We start from the raw sequence: 22,729 nt of genomic DNA, 5'->3' as shown, positions 1-22,729 counted from the left end.
AACGAATAAAATATCCATAAATCGAGTCATACCTTAATTGGATGATTTAAAACTTCAAAATCATCATCTATCAATACAAATAAAAAATAAAAAATAAACTTGTTTTTCTCTATAAGAACTATTAGGATTTTAACCGGAATGAATGTAGGATAAATAAAGAGTGATGCTAGGGTTTAATTATAGTGTATATGTTTATTGAGATATTTGAGTTTTATTATTAATTTTATTTAGTACTTAATAATAATTATGCAATATGATAAAATAGACAATTAACATTTAAAATTTAAGTTAGGAGTAGAAAAATGTTACTTGGGTTTAAATAAAATTTCCCTTATAGAATATAATCCACAATGTTCAAGTACATGTTGTATTACTGAACATAAATAACAACGCGCAATGATAATTTTAAATAATAAAAAAACCAGTTTACAATGGGAACATGCACGTAATCGTACTAATTTTAGCAACGCAATACTTGAACATTGTGAAATAAAGCTATGGTATATAACACCGTGCATTCCATGTCAAAGCATGTTTATTACAAGAGAAAAAATACACTTGTTTTTAATGTTGTTGTATCCTATTTTTCTTGTAGTGTGGATGTTCTCAACAATATATACGGATAAATTTAAATAAATACCTATATGTATGTGTGTGAAGACTTATTAGTTGAAAGAGTTTCAGTTGTGAATTTATGTATGGCATATCAAAGCCGTCTTAAAAGACCTACTATAACTATATAAGTACATAATTTGTTAGGAAAAAGACCCATAAATTGCATTTGACCACAAGTTTTTAATATTCTCAGAGTTTGAGTTCATATATATAATATGCAAAGAAAATTAATAAAAGTCGAAGCAGAACTAACAACTGAGGAAGGCAGCATTTCCAAGACTTCAAGTCAGTCAAACGAGAGGCAGAGACCGCAAATCCATCATAATAGTACATATGTGCAAGTCTTGGTGATCAACGGTTTACCTGATCTGCCACAGTAATAGTCTCAACAAATATTTATATACATAATAGGCCCGCGTTGACGCGGGAATGTAAAAAAGATTATAAGTATGTACGTAAGTTGTTTAAAATATTGTTGCCCTTATTTTACCGATGTACTCCAAAAAGTGCTTTGGTTGGTAGCTAGGCGGACTTGGATCCTCTCCTGAGCTAATGGAGAGGATCCTCCTGACCACTAATCAAGAACCGTTGGATTTTTATCCAACGGCTACAAACAGGATGGTCCCTTTAAAGTTATAATAATTATAACCGTTGGATAAAAATTCAACGGTCCATGATTAGTGGTCAGGAGGATCCTCTCCATTAGCTCAGTAGAGGATCCAAATCCTAGCTAGGCTATATTTATAGAAAACAACAGGTTAACCTTTTACATCTAAAGAGTTGTTTAAAATATAGTTGCTTCTCTTTTGAAGGAGGATTTACGCAACTTGTTTTGTGACGATATTCAATACTATTGCACTATTGAGATTCATTCATTTTTTGTTCTTTGGGTCCTCTGTTACAAATCAAATCAACCTGTTGAAATGTAGAAGTCAAAACTTGAAGATTATCTGATAATATGGTTGCAGAAGGTAGAGAGAGAAGTTAAGAAAGAGAGAGAGAATTGAGAAATGCTTCTTGTTTATACCATATTTAGGGCCTCGTATTTAGATCTCGTACAAATACTCGGAGGACTTAAATGTAATTATGTGATAAAGGAAGGGGCAAATATGTAATAAGTGAGGAGTCCTTATTCTATAAAATGACCCATCACCCTCACAATTGGGGGAGGCCATTTCTGGAGCCTTCTCACCCCTTTCACATCTCCTCTAATTACAGAGGTTCTCTCCCTCACCTCTCAGATAAATACATAATTAGTGTGGACGTAGCCCAAACCTTGGGGTGGACCACAATACATCTTATATTATTTACATTACTTGCAGATTCACGGTCGGATTTACGTTGTTCAAAGACCTCCGGTTTTATGCATCAACATTTGGCGCCGTCTGTAGGAATCGACACGAAAAGCTATGTCGGTTCTCTTTCATTTTTTTCATCTCACCATTGTAAGACCTCACCACACCATCTACCGTGAATCTGTATAAACCCAAAAAACCCAAAGCTTTCACATAAGACACAACGGCTCATTCTCTCTCTCTCTCCTTGCTTTCTCTATCATCTCTGTGTACTTGGAGAATGGTCTCTACTTGAAAAGCATGGAAGGCAACACACATTTTTTGAAGAAGATTCTACTTTCTGTCGCAACGTTTTGAAAGCCCAAATCCCTGCTACTACTAACATCACTCTGGAAGTGTGGATGCATGCAGTGCAAAGATAGCAGATTCATGATTTGGAGGATGAGACCTTTGATCCACTGGTGAAAGATGCCAACTTTATTTGTGTATGCTTGAGAATTCATTGAGAATAAAGTTCTGTACCTAAAGAGAAATGGGATACGACAAACTCCAACCGTCGGACCCTGGAGGCTCCCCCAGTCTCTATGTGGCGAAAACCCATCCTCCTGCTCCAACAGCAGCAGTAGCCGACTACTCTCCCGCCACAACAGCCAAAATACGTGGCGACGTACGCCGACATAACACCATATACACAGGTGGCGTACAATAGCACGACGGGGAGGCAGGTATATTATACCGCGCCGGAAGGGTTTGTGCGATAATGCTATTTCTCGAACACCTCGTTGACATCTACTGCATTCTCAAGACATAGAAGGCCCCTGACTTTGTCTGCCTTTGCTATGCGGCCTCTTTAAGTCCGCTTATTCTAATTCCTATGTCAACATTGCCATCTGTGATCCTTCCACAGGTCACGATGTCGTTCGTGATCCTTCCACAGGTTGCGATGTCGTTCCACAGGCTGCTTGATTCACCTGCTCTAATAGCTTCCGCTGTCCCTTAAAACCTCAGCAAAAAACAGTATGGCGAAGCTCGTCGAGCAGGCCGAGCGGGATCTACCACCAGCGTCTACCAACAGCAGCAGCAGCCGACTATTCTCCCGCCATAGCAGCCAAAATACGTGGCGACGTACGTCGACACAACACCATATACACAGGTGGCGTACGATAGCACGACGAGGAGGTAGGTATACTATACCGCGCCGGAAGGGTTTGTGCGATAGTGCTATTACTAGCTTTATTGAGGGAAGAGTGAAAGGAAGTGGAAAGAGAATAATTAAAGCAGAAATTAAGGTGGAAAGAGACAGATAACGTGCAACAGAAAAGAGAAAAGAAAAAGTGGGGCAGTCATGGGGATCATGTGCTCACAAATAAGAAAAGCAAAAGCACTGACAGAAGCAATGCTATTATCATTCACGGAATGTGCCATTCAAATCTTGAAGTTGGAGAGAGATCCAGTTCACCCGGCCGAGTCGACAACAAAAAGAAAGCAAAAGAGAAAGCAAAAGCAAGGAATAAACACACCACCAGAATGATGTGATTTACTTTTCTTGTTTTTGTATGCTGTGATTTATTTTTCTTAGCTTTCGAAGACATCTGTATAAACCCCATCAGAGGGTAAAAAAAAACGGCAAAGCCCAAAATAAATGGGCTGGAATGTTGTGTAGAGGGCGAAGGCCCATAAGCCCAAAATAGCTCAAACCAGGCGATCAAAAGTACGCCCAATACTCCAAAACTATTCGGCAACCCGCCGCTATTACCACCAACCAGGTGACCAAAAGTACGCCAAATACTCCAAAATTATTCGGCAACATGCCGCTATTACCACCAACCAGGTGATGAAATGTATAACCCGTACTCCAATATCATTTGGCAACTAGCCATTCATGCATGATAGTGATGAAATGTACAACCCGTACTCTAATATCATTTGGCAACTAGCCATTCATGCCACCAACCAGGTGATGAAATGTACAACCCATACTCTCCTTCATGCCACCAACCAGGTGATCAAAAGTATGTCCATTACTCCAAATTATACATGAGCATTAGTCATGTCATTCACACATAAACATTCATGAGCATCACTCATGACAATCATACATAAACATTCATAACCATCATTCATGTCAACATTCATGAGCATCACTCATGTTAACATTCATGAGTATCACTCATGACAACATCCATGAGCATCACTCATGTCAATCAACATAAACATTCATGAGCATCACTCATGTCAATCAGCTTCAAAAGTTTCATTTACAAAAGCTTCAGCTTCGAAAGCTTCATTTACAGAGCTCTAGCTTCAAAGCTTCACTTGCAAAGCTTCACCTACAAAGCTTCAGTGCAGGGTATACAAATACCGCCTCCGAACAACCGCCACTTCGGCCCATACATGGATTCAATTTGAAGTCTGCAGCCAACAGACTCTATTGACCGAAGACTTAGGGGACTACATTATGTACCATATATTGGGCCTTAACTGGGCCTCATGAAAAATACTTGGGGGACTTAGCCCATTATTTATGTATTGAGGAGCGAGCCCTTATTCTATAAAAGGGACTCCCTCACTTTCATTAGAGAGCACCCATTATTTATGTCTTGAGGAGCGAGCCCTTATTCTATAAAAGGGACTCATTCACCTTCATTAGAGAGCAACGCCACCAGCTGAGCAACCGCCTCGCCGCGAGCATCACTTTTAACCCATCACTTATGTATTGAAGAGTGAGCCCTTATTCTATAAAAGGGACTCCCTCACCACCATTAGAGAGCATCGCCGCCTACTAAGCAACGGCCTCGTCGCGAGCATCAACTTTAGCCCATCATTTATGTATTGAAGAGCGAGCCATTATTCTATAAAAGGGACTCCCTCACCTTCAACGTCATAAGCCGAGCCAACCAAGGCAACATAAGCTACGAGCCGAGCAGCCTCGCAGCATGTGCTACTTCTAGTTGAGCATCATTTCAAATTGAGCACCGCCTCATATCGAACATCAGTTCAAGACAACATCTAGTTACTTCGGCCCACACATGGACTGAATTTCAAGTCTCCAGCTAAAAGGCTATCTTGACTAAAAACTTGGGGGACTACTGTTTATACCATATTTAGGGCCTCGTATTTAGATCTCGTACAAATACTCGGGGGACTTAAATGGAATTATGTAATAAAGGAATGGGCAAATATGTAATAAGTGAGGAGTCCTTATTCTATAAAAGGACCCATCACCCTCACAATTGGGGGAGACCATTTCTGGAACCTTCTCACCCCTCTCACATCTCCTCTCATTACAGAGGCTCTCTCCCTCACCTCTCAGATAAATACATAATCAGTGTGGACGTAGCCCAAACTTTGGGATGAACCACGATACATCTTATGTTATTTACATTACTTGCAGATTCACGGTCGGATTTACATTGTTCCAAGACCTCCGGTTTTGTGCATCAACACTTCTGATATTTTTCAAAGTTATGAATACAACAGTAATCTTTCCTTTTATACTAGTTACATTACTTACTCTCTAAGTAATCTATCTCTTAACAAACACAACTAACTTAACAACCATATAACCTAATCTACTGACACGTGGCAGCATCTTGATCCTTGATTGCAGTTCAATCCTTGTCATCCTTACATCCTCCCTCAATCTCATGCTTGTTAGAACCTAGCATGAGATTGGAACAATGTTCTTGAAATAATGAAATAGACAAACCTTTGGTCAATATATCAGCAAACTGTGCTTTTGAAAAAACATGTTGCACAACTAAATCACCTTTAATCGCCCTTTCTCGAACGAAATAGTAGTCTATTTCAATATGTTTAACTCTGGAATGAAACACTGGATTGGATGACAGTGCTATAACACTAATATTATCACAAAACATCAAAGGAGGAATATAAAGAGGCACATGAAGATCACATAAAAGTTGTCTAATCCATGATAATTCTACAGCTGCTATAGCTAGAGCTCGATACTTAGCCTCAGTGGAGGATTGAGATACTGTGTGTTGTTTCTTAGAAGCCCAAGAGATAGGATTAGACCCAAGATAAACTATGTAACCATAAGTAGACCTTCAATCATTGGGGTCTCCTACCCAATCTGCATCATTATATGCTTGTAGAGATAGCTTTCCAGGTTGCAAATATATGCCATAATCAAGTGTACTACTAAGATACCTGAGGATTCTTTTGACTGCTACAACATGGGAGTCCATAGGATAATACATAAACTGACAACACTAATTGACTACAAATGCAATATCTAGCCTGGTGAAGGTCAAATACTGTAAGGCACCCACTATAGTCCTATATTGATCTGGACTATGATATGGTGCTCTATCTTCTTTTAACAATCTGTGATATGGAATGTAAGGTGTAGCACATGGTTTGGAATTGCTCATATCCACTTTAGCTAGTAAATCTTTAATATACTTTTGTTGAGATACAAATAAACCATTAGAATGATAGGTAATTTGCAATCCAAGAAAATAGTTTAATTGACCCAAATCCTTCATGTCAAATGTTTTTGTCAACTCTATTATCACAATAGCAATATCAGAAGAACTACTCCCAGTAAGAATGATATCATCAACATATAGCAAGAGAACCCCAATATCAAGAGAGGTATGTTTCACAAACAAAGATGGATATGCAAGTGAAGCCTAAAACCCCCAAACTTGGTAAGAAACTGGTGAACTTTTCATTCCAGGCTCTTGGAGCTTGTTTAAGTCCATACAAAGATGTTTAAAGATTGCATACAAAGTTAGAAGGATGATTGGCACTGACAAAACCAGGTGGTTGTGTTATATAGACATCCTCAGTTAGATCACCACGTAAAAAGGTATTTTTTTACACCAAGCTGCCTTAAAGACCAAAATTACCTTCTCAGTTTTGTTTGCAGTACTCAGTAAGGTCAATGCAATTTCAACAATGTGCATGTGCTTTCTTTTAGCAATGTCATTTTGCTCAGATGTATGTGGACATGATCTTTAGTGTATAATTCCCTTGTCTAGTAAGAAGTTTTTAAACCTAGTGCTGCAATATTCACCACCACCATCATTTTGAAGGATTTTAATATTATGAATGTAATTAGCAGATTTTTATAATTCAATGACTGATTTTTCTGGAAAAAAAAAAGTTTATGGACCTAATTTTCACTCAAGTGATAATTCAGAGACTAAATTGGCAGTTCACCCTATATTTATTTATCTAAAGATCATACGTCAATAAAAAAGTTGCATTGCCAATATGTTGCATGCATGTTCTACAATATTGCTAGGTTAAGGGCTGATTTGGGATTGCCAAAATTATTTAAAAGCAGCTTTTTTAAAAAGTTGGGATTAAAGTTGTGTTTGGTAAATGAAAAATAAAATTGCTTTTTGTAAAAATCATGGGTTAAAAACAACATAAAGCAGAAGCAGCTATACCCTTTTTTTCACAGCACATCAACCCCAAACTAACCCTAAGTGGTATATGGTTTTATTGTCATACAATTGCACCCAAAGTACATAAATTTTTCCTTAATAACAACTTAAGATTTTGGACCCCTAGCTATATCGATATCTAAAAGCCTCATCTTTTATGAAAACAATGGGAATACTGTAACAATAAGGGTGGGATGTCAGTACTTCAGTGGAACTTCATTCAAGATTTACGAAAAAAGTTTTATAATCATTATTCTTTTATGAATCTTAAATAGTGTTTAATTTAATTCTTTCTAGGTTGAGGTTTCAAATCCCAAAACTAATTGGGAATTTGAGGGGTACAAGTAATTAACTCATTGCAAGGTTTCTTAACCTATATAACGTGAGACAACAAAACTCTTAAGAGAAAATACTTATACATACGTATGTTTCTACGGCTCTACGCTAGTTAATTAGACTATTTGCACTCCAATTCTCCTCTCCTCTTCAACCCTATTCTTTTGATCATTTTGACTTGTCTAATTAGTTGGCAGGTAGCCTTAGGCCCTTAGATCTTCCTGAGACCAATTATTTTTGTTTCTTTATTTTTTTATTTTTTTTATTTTTTATTTTTTGAACTGCATGCTATATGCTACGCGTATTTCTTCCCGTGCAAGTACATTTGTTTAGTTAGCATAATATACAACAGTATATATTCGATCAGCAGTCCAAGAACAAACAAGTTGTTATAAAATATAAAACTACATGTGCTGCAATCCATATGAAACTAACATTAAATTGTTTTGCTGCTCGATCGTCTAGAATCCGTACATAATGGAAATAATGAGAGGCAAGTGATACTTTTGGAGTTATATATAATTATATATGTTCTTTGTTGGTTAATATTAGTATCACGCGGAAATAAAGGAATCAAACCCTAACAGCGGTCGGTGATCCAAGTTCCAACTCCAACAGCTGATCGAAAACGAGTACTGCAGTGATCACTGATGCATGTTCGGGCAAGGAGCCAAACGACAGTACCCGAGACAAAAACAAAACTCAAGCAATATTTTTTGCCAAAACCAAATCGCGTTATGACTTACGACCAGAGAATAAATAGAACAAGTGATCATTCAGAATAAATACAAATGATGGATTATTGTGAATATTGTCATATATATGCCAATTTCAGGCCATATATATATGATTTTTGTTTCACAAGAATGTTTATAATATCAAAATAAATACTTTTGTGGTGAATTATGCTTAATCATCACGTGGTGATCATGATAATTATATTATTCTTCACAGAAGTTTCTATTTCTTGTTTGTTTTCTTCTCTATTTTTATTTTCATTTTTTGCAACTTGCAAGTTGCAAAATTTATCCTCTTACGAACGATCAACTTGCAAGGTGAACAGAACTTGACTATGAAAAAGGTGAACTGTATGTGATTTAAAATTAACTTCTACCTAGTTTGAGTGATCATGGTGGAAATCGATCATAGTAATTACAATGATCAAATAGGTAATTATATATTATCGGGGCAGTGAAATTCGTCTAAGATAATAATGATGCAACCGGGATTACCTAAAAAATAATGATAATGTTTTCAAGTTTGTTCCCAGACTTTTTTTTAATAAGAAATAGAATGGTATTTCATTCAACATCATAAACAAATATAGAGTGTGTCATTTGGGTACACTAATGCTTTAGTGACCAAGAAATTGATTTGGAGTGAATTCGCACGATCTAACAAATTATAGTAAACCCATCTACGGCTACCATAAGCACAAATCTACAAAAAATGCACTAGTACAATTTGTCACATAACAATAGACGCAACAAACATATATTGGCAACCACATACACTAGCCCCATTGCAGAAAAATGAGGCCACATAAAGTCATCGCAATAGGGCGAGACTACATACGTCATTGTTGAAAGAAAAGACCATATAATATCACTCAAGGCAGAGACCACATCCAGCCATCGCATATGCGCAATCACAAACAAACTACATACTACTCCGAGAATGGAACCACTGGTCGATTCATTTCAGTGATAATGACACCCTAACCAAGACCACACATGCACCTTCACCACACTTGTAAACTTTGTTGCGTCCACAAGTCGGGGCATAGCCAGATTAGGTCGCATAAGACGGTAGAGTTGCCTGATATTGGTAGCACAAGGTTGTGGTGTCGTCAGATTTGAAAGCCTAAGGCGCCAAAGTCACCTCATTTGTTTGAACAAGAAAGCGACATTGCCAAATTTGAACACACTAGACAGCGCCACCGCCGAATCTAAAGCGTGTAAGGCAGAGCAACCACCAAATTGGTCGAGTAAAGCGTCAACGCCATGAAAACAAGCTAACAAAAGTGGGCCCAACCCATCAACAGTCGTGACACAGTGACACTTACACTAACCACAAATCTAGACCCAAATCAAGGAATAGACTTTAAGAGGGGCATAGCTTAGAGATGGGTGGAGGTTCAAATCCATGGGAGAGCTACTCACAAAATGGTGGGAGAGAAAAAAGGGGAAAGGAGAGGAGATGTTGTGCAAAACTAAGAAAGAGAGTAGGGTGGCGCATGGAAGGGGTGGCTTAGGGGCATTAGGTTAGCCAAATGTAACCCCTTCTTAGCCATTTTCTCGGAGTCCAGCTCATCAGATGCAATAATTGATTTAAATTCAACGATTTGATTTCAAAACATTCAATGATATAGCTAATTAAACTAACCAATAAATTTAAATTATAAACTTAAAATTAATAAATTATTGAGGAGGCTACGCTTGGCCATTCGGTTGAAGATGATATATAAGTATGGCATGGCACTGTTCATCTAAAAATAATTTTTCGAATGGCTATAATCCTAGATTGGATATATTTAGCCATTTCAGCTAGAGAGGGCCTAAGTGGAGTGGAGATAGCAGCGGGGTAGGAGGAGAGTGAGAAAGGGGCCAAGACATCTGTCTCACCCTCGTGTTCGCCTCACAAGAGTTGTTCGATTTTTCATGTTAGGCTCACCATGGAATTTAGTTAACAACTTTTTTACAACAAATGTCACATTGAATGTATCATGTCACTACAAAGACCAAAAAACGAATTTTGCCCTTAATTATATTAGTTTATCTTTTGACAAACATACGAATAATAATGCAACAGCCGGGAATACGGGCGTGGAAGACTTCTCATCCTACTAATATTGTGTTTGAGAGATTCCATTTCATGGTTTCCACCATAATTTATAAGATGGCAAACTGAAGTGGGAATTATTAAATAACAATTGCGACGACTAATTTAGTCCTCCCGAGAAAAAGACTATTTAATCTCACATTTAGACGACTAATTTAATCTCCCATTTCATCATACAAAGCATGTAATTATTACTCCGATAATATTTCGACCTTGCATACATTGCACGACTTATTTAGTCCTCCCGAGAAAAAAAAAATTTCAAGCATTCGAGATTGTGAGAATAGTCTTGAACTTTTCTCTCTCTGTAATAATAATAATTTACTTTTTTATAAAAATAATTAAACTAAAGATATTAACTAGTACTAAGCGTAGTCTAATGATATTTTTTTTGTACTCATAAATAAGATGTCTCAAGTTTATTTTACACGAATAACAATGTCGTTTAATATATATGTTGAGATTGATACTTAATTAGTTATGGCTACCTCATTGTATGGCCTAACCAATCTCTCTAAAAGTTAAGTATCATAGTATGAATAACTAAAAAATATAAATTCAAGATAGATTGCTTCACAAGTTATCTCGCCTAAATCGCGATTATGTTTCCATCTATTTTTCATTTCTGAAATTCATGAATGATACGTTGGTACAAGTATATAACACTTTTATCGAATTTATTTCGTCCCCCATATAAAATATTATTCAATATTTTCTTTCTCTAGTTTTTTTGTTAGTGAAAACTTCACCCCCTACATAAAATAACTCGGACAGAATATCATAGTATACCACAGTGCCTCTAAAATGATATATACGCTTACGTCCCACACGCAATGCGAATTATCTATCAACTTATAAACAACTTGGAGAATAATATTGGGAATATTAGTGATAAGACATAAGGTTCCTTTCAACATAAATTACAATATTATACTAACCCCCAAAATTTAGGGTCACCCAGACAAAACCATAAATTAAGTATAATTTTATACGTAATTAAGCACCCAATTTCGAGTAGAGTTAAAAACTAACGGAAAAAATCTTTGATTATTTTTCTTAATTATAATATTGTTTTTTTAATAGTACTATTTCTAGCCTCTTGTCACATACTCACGTGTATTTTTTATTTTTATTTTTGTTAAAGGATAATTTTATTAAAGTCTAATTAAAATTTTACATCTTCAACGAGAATGTTAAACAAAAATTCTGGACCGAAAGCATCTCAAAGGAAAGCACCTCGATGAGCAGGGCATTTCCACACTACTACAATATTAGCTTTAGGTGTCAGATGATCCAGGCGGTTAATAAGTCATTCTGACGGATAAAAGATATCCGACACAAAATTTATTTACTGTCGGATTAAAGTTACTTTCTGTCGGATATATCAGACATAAATTCCTGACGGATTTTTCCTGGCGGATTTAACCACCATAAAATTATTATAACCCTCGGTATTTTTGAATTCTTTTCTTTTTTAATATTTTTAACATATTCTGGCGGTTTTTAAGTTAATGGTGGCGGTTATAACCGACAGAAATTGACTATTTTATTATTTTAAAATGTTATATTGATTAAAAATAAATAAATAAATAAACAAATGGTTTAAATATTTTTTTTTTCACTCGCGGTCCCTTACCTAATCTCTGAATGTTTTTTTTTGCGACTTTTTACACATGCTATCTCGGAGTATATACAAACACATTTGACGGTTGGATCGTTGAAACTAGTTTCGTAAAATACATATCCTATCAAATTGATAGATTTAACAAACACTTAAGAGTTAATGTTATACTTCCATTAAGTATAAAAAATTATCCACTAGTGTAAATATTTTAAATTGAAGATCGAATTTGTTCAATGCATTCTTATAGGGTCGATGAGTGTAGCTATAAAAAATCATCAAAATCGGAGCTAAAATAATCATTAAATTGTGATTTTTTTCGTTTATAACCGTTGAAAACTTTTGTTTTGTTACCTAATCTCTGAATGTTTGTTTTTTGTGATTTTTTAGGTATGCGATATCGGAGTATATAAAAACATATTTGACGGTTGGATCGTTGAAACTAGTTTCGTAGAATGTATATCCTATCAAATTGATAGATTTAACAAACACTAAGAGTTAATGTTATACTGTAAATTTTTTTGAATTGAAGATCGAATTTGTTCAATGCATTCTTATAGGGTCGAGGAGGGTAGCTGTAAAAAATCATCAAAATCGGAGCTAAAATAACCGTTAAATTATGATTTTTCGTTTATAACCGTCGAAAACTTTTGTTCCATTACCTAATCTCTGGACGTTTTTTTTTTGTGATTTTTTACGTATGTGATCTCGGAATGTGTACAAATAAGTTTGACGGTTGATCATTGAAAAAAGTTTCATACAATGTGTATCACATCAAAACGGTAGATTAAATAAACACTTAAGAGTTAATGTTATACTTCCATTAAGTATAAAGTAACATTTTGTGGTATCCAATAGTGTAAATATTTTAAATTGAAGATCAAATTTATTCATTGCATTCTTATAGGGTCGAGGAGTGTAGCAAAAAAAAATTGAGTGGCATTCTATTATTTATATAATTGATTTATTTTAGTAAGATAAGATTTCATTTTGTTGTTGTTGTATGGCAACAGTAGGGTGATTTCCAAACAGATTCCATAATAAATAAGGTTTTTTTATTTTATAAAGAACATGGCAAAATATAAAAAACATTTACAAGATACACACAATTAGTAAATAACAGCAAAATGTTCAATTTTTTTTGGAATATTTTAATTGGATTATCCAAATTAACAATGAACATGACAAAAAAAAAAGTTTACAAGATGTAGTTAATAGTTATCTATTAAACCAAACAATTATTTATTTTCGACAAAAAAAACCAATTATTTATTTAATTTTTAAAAACTTATTCTACTTAAATACATTTTTTTTATTTATTTATTAAACCAAACAATTATTATTTTATTTTTTAAAATAGTAACAAAATTTTGGGGGAAATTTAAAATTTTGGGAGGGAATTTTGGGGGGAATATTGCTGCCATTTTTTGTTTTGTCGGTTTAACCGACAGGAATGAAAATTTTCCGTCGGTTTATATTTTAAAAAATGTTTCTGTCGGTTTTAACCGACAGTAATGAAAATTTTTTTATACCCACATCCGGCCCCTTTTGGTTCATTTCTTTTTATACCCACATCTGCCCAATATCTTAAATCCCTTTCAATGTGCTCCCAAAATCCCCCACCACAAATCACAAACCCTAGAGCTACTGATCCCTAGTCCGGCCGTAGACTAACACACGCTCGCCGCTCCAATCCCTCTCAGAGATGTCGCACTTCGGTCGATCCGGACCTCCGGACATCAAAGACACCTACTTCTTCCTCGTCCTCAACATCACTTTCCGTAATTCCCCTTTTACCCTTCTCCTTCTTCTCCATCCCTTTGCTGAAAGCCCTAACTCTATTTGTTTGGTTAGTGTTTACCAGGAACCACCGCGGATGACCTCTTCCCGCTCTTCGACAAGTACGGCAAGGTCGTCGATGTCTTCATTCCCCGAGACCGGAGGACTGGTGATTCTCGCGGATTTGCTTTTGTCCGATATAAGTATAAGGACAAGGCGCATAAGGCAGTGGAGAAGCTCGATGGTTCCTCTCTCTCTCTCATAGGCCTCTTATGAGCTTAATTAGAAGATAGGGTTTTGTAATTAATTAATTGAATTTGATTTTAGGGAAAGTTGTTGATGGAAAAGAGATTATGGTTCAGTTTGCTTGATATTATGGGTATTGTGTATTTGGTATTTTCTCTCTTGATTTGAAGCTCTACCTCCATCACTTGCATTCTTTGCTTGATCTGAGGGAGGTAAAACTTGCTTTTTCTGGCTTCTGTCACCATCAAAAGATCTCTTTGCCCTTTTTGAGTCTCGCAATTTCATAGGTCTACCTTCATCTGTTCTTTGTTCAGAGTTATCTGCATCCCCTTTTGAATTTTCAAATCTGTCTTTCCTCTTACCAGTTCGAGTATTGTCCAAATTAAAGCTTCATTTTTTATATCTTTATCTTTACTTTCACTATCTGTAACACGTTCCTCTGACTCTGTGGACTTGACATCCTTGGAATTTTTACCGTGGGCATCTAGAGCGACAGTAGAAAAGCCGTCCTTCAGTGGTAAATCATATTCATCTCTGGCATGCACTATTTTAATTATGGTATCATCTTTAGTTGCTGAAACATCTGGTTCACTAGCACCAAGTCTTCTTTTACTCTGAACATGATCAATGTGTTTTGTTTTTCTTTCATGTGCTTCCTTTGCACTTCGAACATATTTCCTTGCATGCGGACTTGCATCTTTAACCTTTTGGACATGTTGTGGCTCCAATGAACGATTACCAGAATTTTGCTCGGAAGTTGTTTTGAACATGTCCTTGTACGGCCCCAATGCGGAGTGGATGTAAGTTGTTTGTTTGATATTATGGGTATTGTGTATTTGGTATTTTCTCTCTTGCTGTTGCTTCTTCTTCTTCTTCCCCCTCTTGCTTCATTTCTTCTGATATTTTCTCTCTCTCGCTCTCTTCAAAATCCCACAACAGGTTTCCAAGATCGAGCTCCGGCGAGGTTCCGAATGGTGATGCAGGGGATATGGAAAATGCCAAAATAATTTTTTTTTATTATTAACATATTTTCTGTCGGTTTTAGCCGACAAGAATGATTTTATTTATTTTTATAATAAATTATCTGTTGGTTTTATTCGACAGAATTACTGGCGGTTTTAGTATTTTCTGTCGGTTTTATCCGACAAGAATTCATTTATTTACTTATTATAAATAAAAATCCTGTCGGTTATAACCGACATGATTTCTGTCGGTTTTAGAGTATTTTCTGTCGGAAAATTCATTTCCTGACGCAGGCAATTCTGTCGCTTATTATATCCGTCACTGCATTCATTTTCTGTCGGATTTTTCTTAAAATCCGATAGTAATATACGTTTTTTTGTCGATTTTTGAACTGCCAATTATAGATAATTTTATAGTAGTGCCACTCCACTTAACAAACATAAACCTCACTTCTACTTTGAGACGCCAAACATCGAATGTCATGAAGAAAGCATTCCAAGCTAGCATCTATAGCCCACTCTCCGTTGAGCATTCGAATCAAAGACTGGGAATCAGACTCAATATCCACCATTGCATCAGACTCAATATCCACCATTGCATAGCCCATCTCTTTGCATGCCATCAACGCCACTCTAATCGCAGCAACCTTCACCATGGCCGCACGCTCATGAGTGTGACAATTTGCTATTTCATTTTTATTTTGTTTAAAAAAATTAATGTAGAATATGTGATTAAAAAAACTTGGTCACTTAGTCTTACGATCTAATGATATTCTTCTTCACTTGTAAGTAAAATGTCTTAGGTTCGATTCTCGTCAAAGGCGAATTTGAACCACATTATTGCTATTACATTGTGAGGCTAAGCCCACCCATTCTCCCTTAGTGTAAATAATATGTTTATTAAAAAAAGCGTGGAGATGGGGCATTTTTACTATTTTTCCCTTCTTAATTAAATTGTCTTTTGCAAGAGTTTCAAGAAGGGAAGGGCATTCTTGATATATTGAAAGCTTCACCATTTTAGAGCCCTGGCCTTATATATATTGTTATTTAACCTGTACGATTTATAGAAAAAAAAAAAGACTTATAATTCAATCGATTGAAAACATCTGGCTATAAGCCACTTAGTACTACGATATAACAGTATTCCTCTTCACTTGTTAATGAGAAATCTTAGATTTAATTTTCGTTAAAGATAAATTATTGTAGACAATATCATTTGTTAAAAAAATAAAAAATGGGGCCATACACATGAGTCCCAATTTATTTGAATATTTGTGTCTCATTGCGACCAAGTAATCTCCCACTTTTTCCTCCTAATATGAAGTTGTCGTTTAGTAATGTCAACGCAAACGCGTAAGGGTCAAATACGTGCCTTGGTATTATATATGAATCATGATGACTCCTTCCAGTTTCAAAAGTCATATCACACGTTCTCTAATTCTCATGAAACGGCGTCATACCTCCATCTCCCGCTTATATATACCCCCTCCCACTCTCCAGTCCCAACCATAACACCAACACAATCACAGTATCCCTCTCCCCTCCAAATCCCACGCACAAAAGCCACCAAATTTTCTCGAGAAACAAACAGACCCTAGACAGCTCACACCCACAATACAATCATTTACAGACTGACCACCAATTTTCTCGAGAAAATCTAATCCAGTCCAATCCAGGCCAATCGGATTATCAGAATTGAAAATGCCAATAAAAGGAATGAGGAGCTTGTGCTTACACTCCAAAACGCCGTCGTTGGCGGCCTACTCTTCTTCCCCTTCCAGACTATCGGCCTACTCTTCTTCCCCTTCTAGGCCTTCCGTTTCATTTCCAACCCGGCAGCGCTTTCCCGTGAAGAACTTCACGGACGCGATGATCCAGGAGATCATCGACAACGCCGCCGTATTGGTCATGAAGTGGAACCCAGACACCTCCACGTACGCCAAAGTCACTTCCTTATTCTACGAGAGCAAAAACGAAGCCCGGCAGTTTCTCCGCTGCGTGACGGACCTCCAGAGTGCCATGCACTACCTCGTCCAGGAGGACCCCACCTCAGAAAAACTCGTTCAGGCGCAGAGCCTCATGCAGGTGGCAATGAAGCGCCTCCAGAAAGAGTTCTACCAGATCCTCTCCATGAACCGGGAACACCTCGACCCAGAATCAGTCTCCACCCGGTCCAGGTCCTCTATCGCCTCGACCCGGTCCAGCATATCTGATGACGACGAAGACGGCTGCGCCACCACAGACGACGACGTAAAATTCGCCACAGACGCCATCCTCGAAGTCGAACAGGTCTCGGCGATCGCTATGAACGACTTGAAATTAATCGCCGAGTGCATGATCACATCGGGATATTCGAAGGAATGCGTCCACATCTACAAAATCATCAGAAAATCGATCATCGACGAGGGAATGTACAAGCTCGGAGTCGAGCGGTTCAGCTCGTCGCAGATTGGGAAGATGGACCGGGAGGTTCTTGATCTGAGAAACAAGAGCTGGTTGAACGCGGTGAAAATCTCGATCTCCACGCTCTTCAATGGCGAGCGAATCCTATGTGACCACGTGTTCGCATCCTCTGCCTCGATCCGCGAGTCCTGCTTCACGGACATTACTCGCGAGGCGGCGACTTTGCTCTTCGGCTTCCCGCAAGTTCTTGTGGTGGTGAAGAGCAAGAAGAACTTGCCGTCTCTCGACATCTTCCGCCTCCTCGACATGTACACTGTGATCTCCGAGAACTGGCCGGAGATCGAATCCATCTTCGGCTTTGAATCCACGGCTGCCGTCCGTTCTCAGGCGCTCAACTCGCTCATCAAACTCAGCGTATCGGTGCTATCTCTGCTCTCCGATTTCGAGTCCATGGTCCAGAAAGACTCGTCGAAATCCGTCCCCACCGGCGGCGGGATCCACGATCTGACTCTCAACGCGATGAATTACCTCTCGCTCCTCACAGATTACAGCAACGTCCTCGCTGACATTATTACCGACTGGCCTCCGCCGGCGAAATCATCCCATCCGGAATCATACTTCGACAGCCCCGTCTCCGACGAAGCTCCTGCACCGGCTATCTCCGCCCGCATGGCGTGGCTCGTCCTCGTCCTCCTCTGCAAGCTCAACGACAAGGCCAAGCACTACAAGGACGTCGCACTCTCGTACCTCTTCCTCGCCAACAATCTCCAGCACGTAATCTCGAAAGTCCGTACGTCGAATCTCCAGTACCTCCTTGGCGAGGACTGGATTTCGAAGCACGAGGCGAAAGTGCGGCAGTTCGCGGCGAACTACGAGAAATTGGCTTGGGAGAAAGTGTTATCTTCGCTGCCGGATAATCCGACGGCTCAGATTTCTCCCGAGGAAGCGAGATTGATCTTCCGCAATTTCAATTTCGCCTTTGACGAAGCCTATCGGAAACAAAGAACGAGTGTCGTACCCGACCCGAAACTCCGAGACGAGATTAAAGTTTCGGTAGGGCAAAAGCTCTTTGCCGTTTACCGGGAGTTTTACAAGGCGCACAGGATGACGGTCGGGGGCGGGAGAAGCGGGGCGCTTTATGCCAGAATTGCCCCTGAAGATGTTGGAAATCACTTATCCGACCTGTTTTTTCCGACGGATAGTTCTTCTTCGTCGTCGTCGTCGTCGTCTCATCGGCGGAGCCATTGAGACCTGAGAATTATAACCGGCGCTGATTTTTTTGTCTTTTATTTAATCGCCGGTTTTGTGGCGATTTTTCCAGAGGTATGTATTTTTTGTTTTCTTCTGTGTAAAGAGTAATACTATGAGTAATGTTCCATATTTTCATATCATCTTAGGTGATATTTGATGTGAACAACTAATCATTTGAATTAATCAGATTTTTAAATTTAGTTCATTATTTAATAAACTAATAATTAAGAAAATTTAGTTAATTAAATGATAATTGTAGTATACGATGAGTCTTTTTTCTTCATTTTCTTGGATTTTACAAATTTTTCAAATGATGTGGCTGTCCAGACATCAGATGTCACGTAAGTAGTATGAAAATGTGGTATAAAAACATAGTATGAATAGCATTACTCATACCATGTTTTTATACCACATTTATATACTAGCTTAGATACCATCTGATGATGTGGACAGCCACATCATTTGAATTAATCAGATTTTTAAATTTAGTTCATTATTTAATAAACTAATAACTAAGAAAAAACTAATTAATTAAATGATGATTGTGGTATATGAGGAGTCTTACTTCTTCATTTCCTTGGTTTCACAAATTTTTCAAATGATGTGGCTGTTCACATCAGATGCCACTTAAGGTGATATGAAAATGTGGTACAAAAATATGATATGAATATTAGGGCTGGGCACGGGCCGGGCCGGGCCCATTTTTGAAAGGACCGGACCGGACCCTGAATTAAAGGAGATGGGGTGGGCCGGGCCAGGCCGGGCATTACAATTCTGAAAATAGGAATCGGACCTTACCCAGCCCGATTGAAACGGGCCGGTTCGGTCCAGGTACACGGGTCCTTTTTTTTTTTGCTGTTTAAAAATGTTTGCTACACAGATTGCAGTTTGAAAAAACTGCACAGATTCCACTTCCAGTTTACAATTTACACAGATTCCAGTATGGAAAAAAATCACAGATTGCAGTTTGAAAAAAATTGCACATATTGCACAAATTGCAGTTTGAAAAAACTGCACAGATTCCAGTTTACACAGATTGCAGTTTCCACAGTTTGCACAGATTGCACAGATTCTAGTTTACACAGATTGCAATTTGCACAAAACAGATTGCAGTTTGTAGTGCACAGATTGCACAGATTGAAAAAAAAAAAGCACAGACTGCAGTATTGCACAGATTGCAATTGCACAAATTCAATACATCCAAAATAACATTGCATCGTCCAACATCTAAAGATTAAATCAACATACAAAACATTCGAAACCGAGAGTCCAAGACCACATCCATGGAGTGCCTACAAGGAAAAAAAGGAAAAACAAAATCAGTTAAGACAAAAAGGAAAACATAGTTTAACTTCTTAAATACAATCCTTGTGTTATAAACAGATCATCTTCATACATAAAAGAGCAGAAGAATGGTAAATAAAAAATCGTATGATGAACACTGCCAAAACCAAACTAACTACCCATAAGTAGCTTCGCCTAACCAAAGCATTTTGGTGCTGTCTTTTGGTAAATTTGCAAAACACTGCAAAAGATTTGCTAAATGTTTAGCTAAATCTAATTGGTTTTGTATAAAATCTCTTTCGTTAAAATTGTTTAACTAAATCAATCGGAACATAATGTTTAGTTAAAAATGTTGATCTCTCTCTCTCTCTCTCTCACACACACACACACACGCGTTTGATTTATAAACCATTTGATAAATTAACAAATTGCATACAGCTTATTAAGCTTTTGAGTCACTATCTTTGTAAACATAACAGTATTTAAAAGCAAGTAGTAGCAGTCTTTAAACAATTTTTGAGATACAGAAAGATCCGTATAATCCTCTTATCCAATGAGGGAGATGCCTTGGATGATCAATGCATCGGCAAGAACTTGGTTAGCGGCTTGAGATGGATGGACGCCATCCCAAAACACGAATTGAGTCGCGTTGGAACAAGTTTCGACTGAGTTTGGATTGCACAGCAGTGACGTTGTCTCTACGATTCCCGTATTGAGTCACTATCTTTGTAAACATAGCAGTATTTAAAAGAAACCTCTTCTTGCTTCGGCGAATCCTAACTTAAAATTAAAACCCCTAAAATCCCTACACCAGAAATTCACATTAATAATAAAACCTAATTCAAAATTACCTAAATTTTAGTAGCAGCAGGTGGTCGCGACGACGGAGGTAGTGTCATTGTGTTGGTCGCGACAATGCTGTGAGAGTCTGAGAGTTGGAGCTCGACGGTGGTGATGGGGTGAGTGATGGTGGTCATGACGGCGAAGTTGATGGTGTTGTTGTGTTGGTCCCGACGGCGGTGAGCACTAAGTGTGTGAGACTGAGAGAGTATGAGAGTTGAAGTCGAGGGAAGGAAGGGATAGGGAGAGGGAGTCGAGGGAGTCGAGGGAGTCGAGGGAGAGTCTGAGAATCTGAGAGACTGAAGTCTGAGAGGGTGCTTCTAGAACTCGAGAGGTGGAATTGGCTAAGGTTGAAAATAACGGTTGAGATTGAATGGAGAGATGTATCTTAAATCTCGTCCGTCCATTGTAACACACACGGGCCGGTCCGGGTACCTGCAGTTCCTATACTTTTGGAACCGGCTCGAATCGAATACTTCAATTACCCGACCCGTACCCGCCCCGACTCGTGGTTCCTGTACCCGTTTGCCCACCCCTAATGAATATCATTACTCCTGTGTAAAAGCGCGTGAGAACACGTCAGACAATTTGAATTAGTTAGTTTATGTTTTCACATGTTATTGAAAACTTTTTTGTACTCTTATAAAATCACCCCCTATATTTCTGTAAATTTAAAACAATGCCCAATATGTTCATATTCCTTTCACATCCATGCATTAGCTCTTTTTTATTCTGTTTCTAAAGAGATGATATTCTACATTTTTCGAATTCACAGTTATGTACTAGGCTAAAGCTAGGATTGTCCAAGTTCATAACTCATCTCTTACTCAATTTTTATAAGGGAAATTTTATTTGAACCCATATAACCTCTTTCTACACCCAACTTAAACTTTAAAAGTGAATTGTCTTTTTTACCCTATAACATAATTACCATTAAGTACAAGATAAAATAAACAATAAAACTAAAATTTATTAATAAACACACACACAATAATCAAACACTCCATAGTATTTATCCTACGTTCACCCTTCATCAAACTGGTTGTGCGGCAAATGCAACCCCCGAATGCTTGGAAGATGTTGGCAAATATTGTCTGGTAAACTACCACTTAAATTGTTTAGGGTTAGAGCCAAAATTGTCAAAGAGGACATGTTGAATACAACAACAAGAATATGACCTTTTAGAGCATTAGCATGCACAAACAGCCACTCCCTTATCTTTACTGCCAATCAAGATTAGAATTCCTAAAAAACCAACACACACGTGATACGTATATGTATTGGAAGGGTTTCTTTAAAGATTCAAGTCGTTGAAATAAAGCTAATCAACTTCAACTTGTGTAGATGAGACAATTCCGGTGGCAAGGTACCACCAAAATTGTTGTTTCTGAATTCCAACTCAACAAGAAGTGGCAGGTTGCCTAGGTGGGGATTTGAAAAGCAGCCTGGTCTGTGCTGAAGTTGGCTTGTCCTGCTACTGAACCTATTTTTAAGATAGGTATGTATATACAAGAGTATTGAACCAATAGCAACAAAGTTGTCAACGAGGGGAAACGAGTTATTGCCATTGTTGTGCGCTATGAACCAAGAAATTAGAAGAAATAGGAACTCAAAAGTAGTCTTTTAATCTATTGGGCAAATGAATCTTTGGCAACAATTACTTATTGTCAACCCGGTAAGTTTAAAAGTGTAATGAATTTTATGGTTTTAAATTTTTTGAATGGGTGTAAAGATAAATTTACATATTTGATTGGGTTGTGAGGGTGATTTAGGTAGTAAATTTGGGTTTAAAGAGATATCAATAGTTTAATTAAGAATTATATGGGTGTAGAGAGT

General features: G+C 37.7%; 2 protein-coding genes across 2 annotated transcripts; both read left to right on the top strand.

Annotated features, from left to right (window-relative positions):
• Positions 1-13,796: 13,796 nt before the first annotated feature.
• Positions 13,797-14,957, top strand: LOC114819999 (serine/arginine-rich splicing factor SC35-like). Its single transcript, XM_029089838.2, has 4 exons — positions 13,797-13,909; positions 13,993-14,151; positions 14,235-14,273; positions 14,926-14,957. The coding sequence occupies exons 1-4, from the start codon at positions 13,834-13,836 to the stop codon at positions 14,955-14,957; spliced, it is 306 nt and encodes a 101-aa protein (XP_028945671.1). The 5' UTR covers positions 13,797-13,833.
• Positions 14,958-16,336: 1,379 nt separating this feature from the next.
• On the top strand, positions 16,337-18,975 carry LOC103450188 (exocyst complex component EXO70H1-like). The gene has a single exon (XM_008389499.4). It carries the CDS (start codon positions 16,817-16,819, stop codon positions 18,764-18,766), a length of 1,950 nt encoding a protein of 649 aa, XP_008387721.2. The 5' UTR covers positions 16,337-16,816; the 3' UTR covers positions 18,767-18,975.
• The last annotated feature ends 3,754 nt before the right edge of the window (positions 18,976-22,729 follow it).

The sequence above is a fragment of the Malus domestica genome, chromosome 12 (genome assembly GCF_042453785.1).
Source record: "Malus domestica chromosome 12, GDT2T_hap1".
Classification (NCBI taxonomy): domain Eukaryota; kingdom Viridiplantae; phylum Streptophyta; class Magnoliopsida; order Rosales; family Rosaceae; genus Malus; species Malus domestica.
Note: the sequence above shows the minus strand (reverse complement) of the source record. Positions and strands in the feature narration are given on the sequence as shown.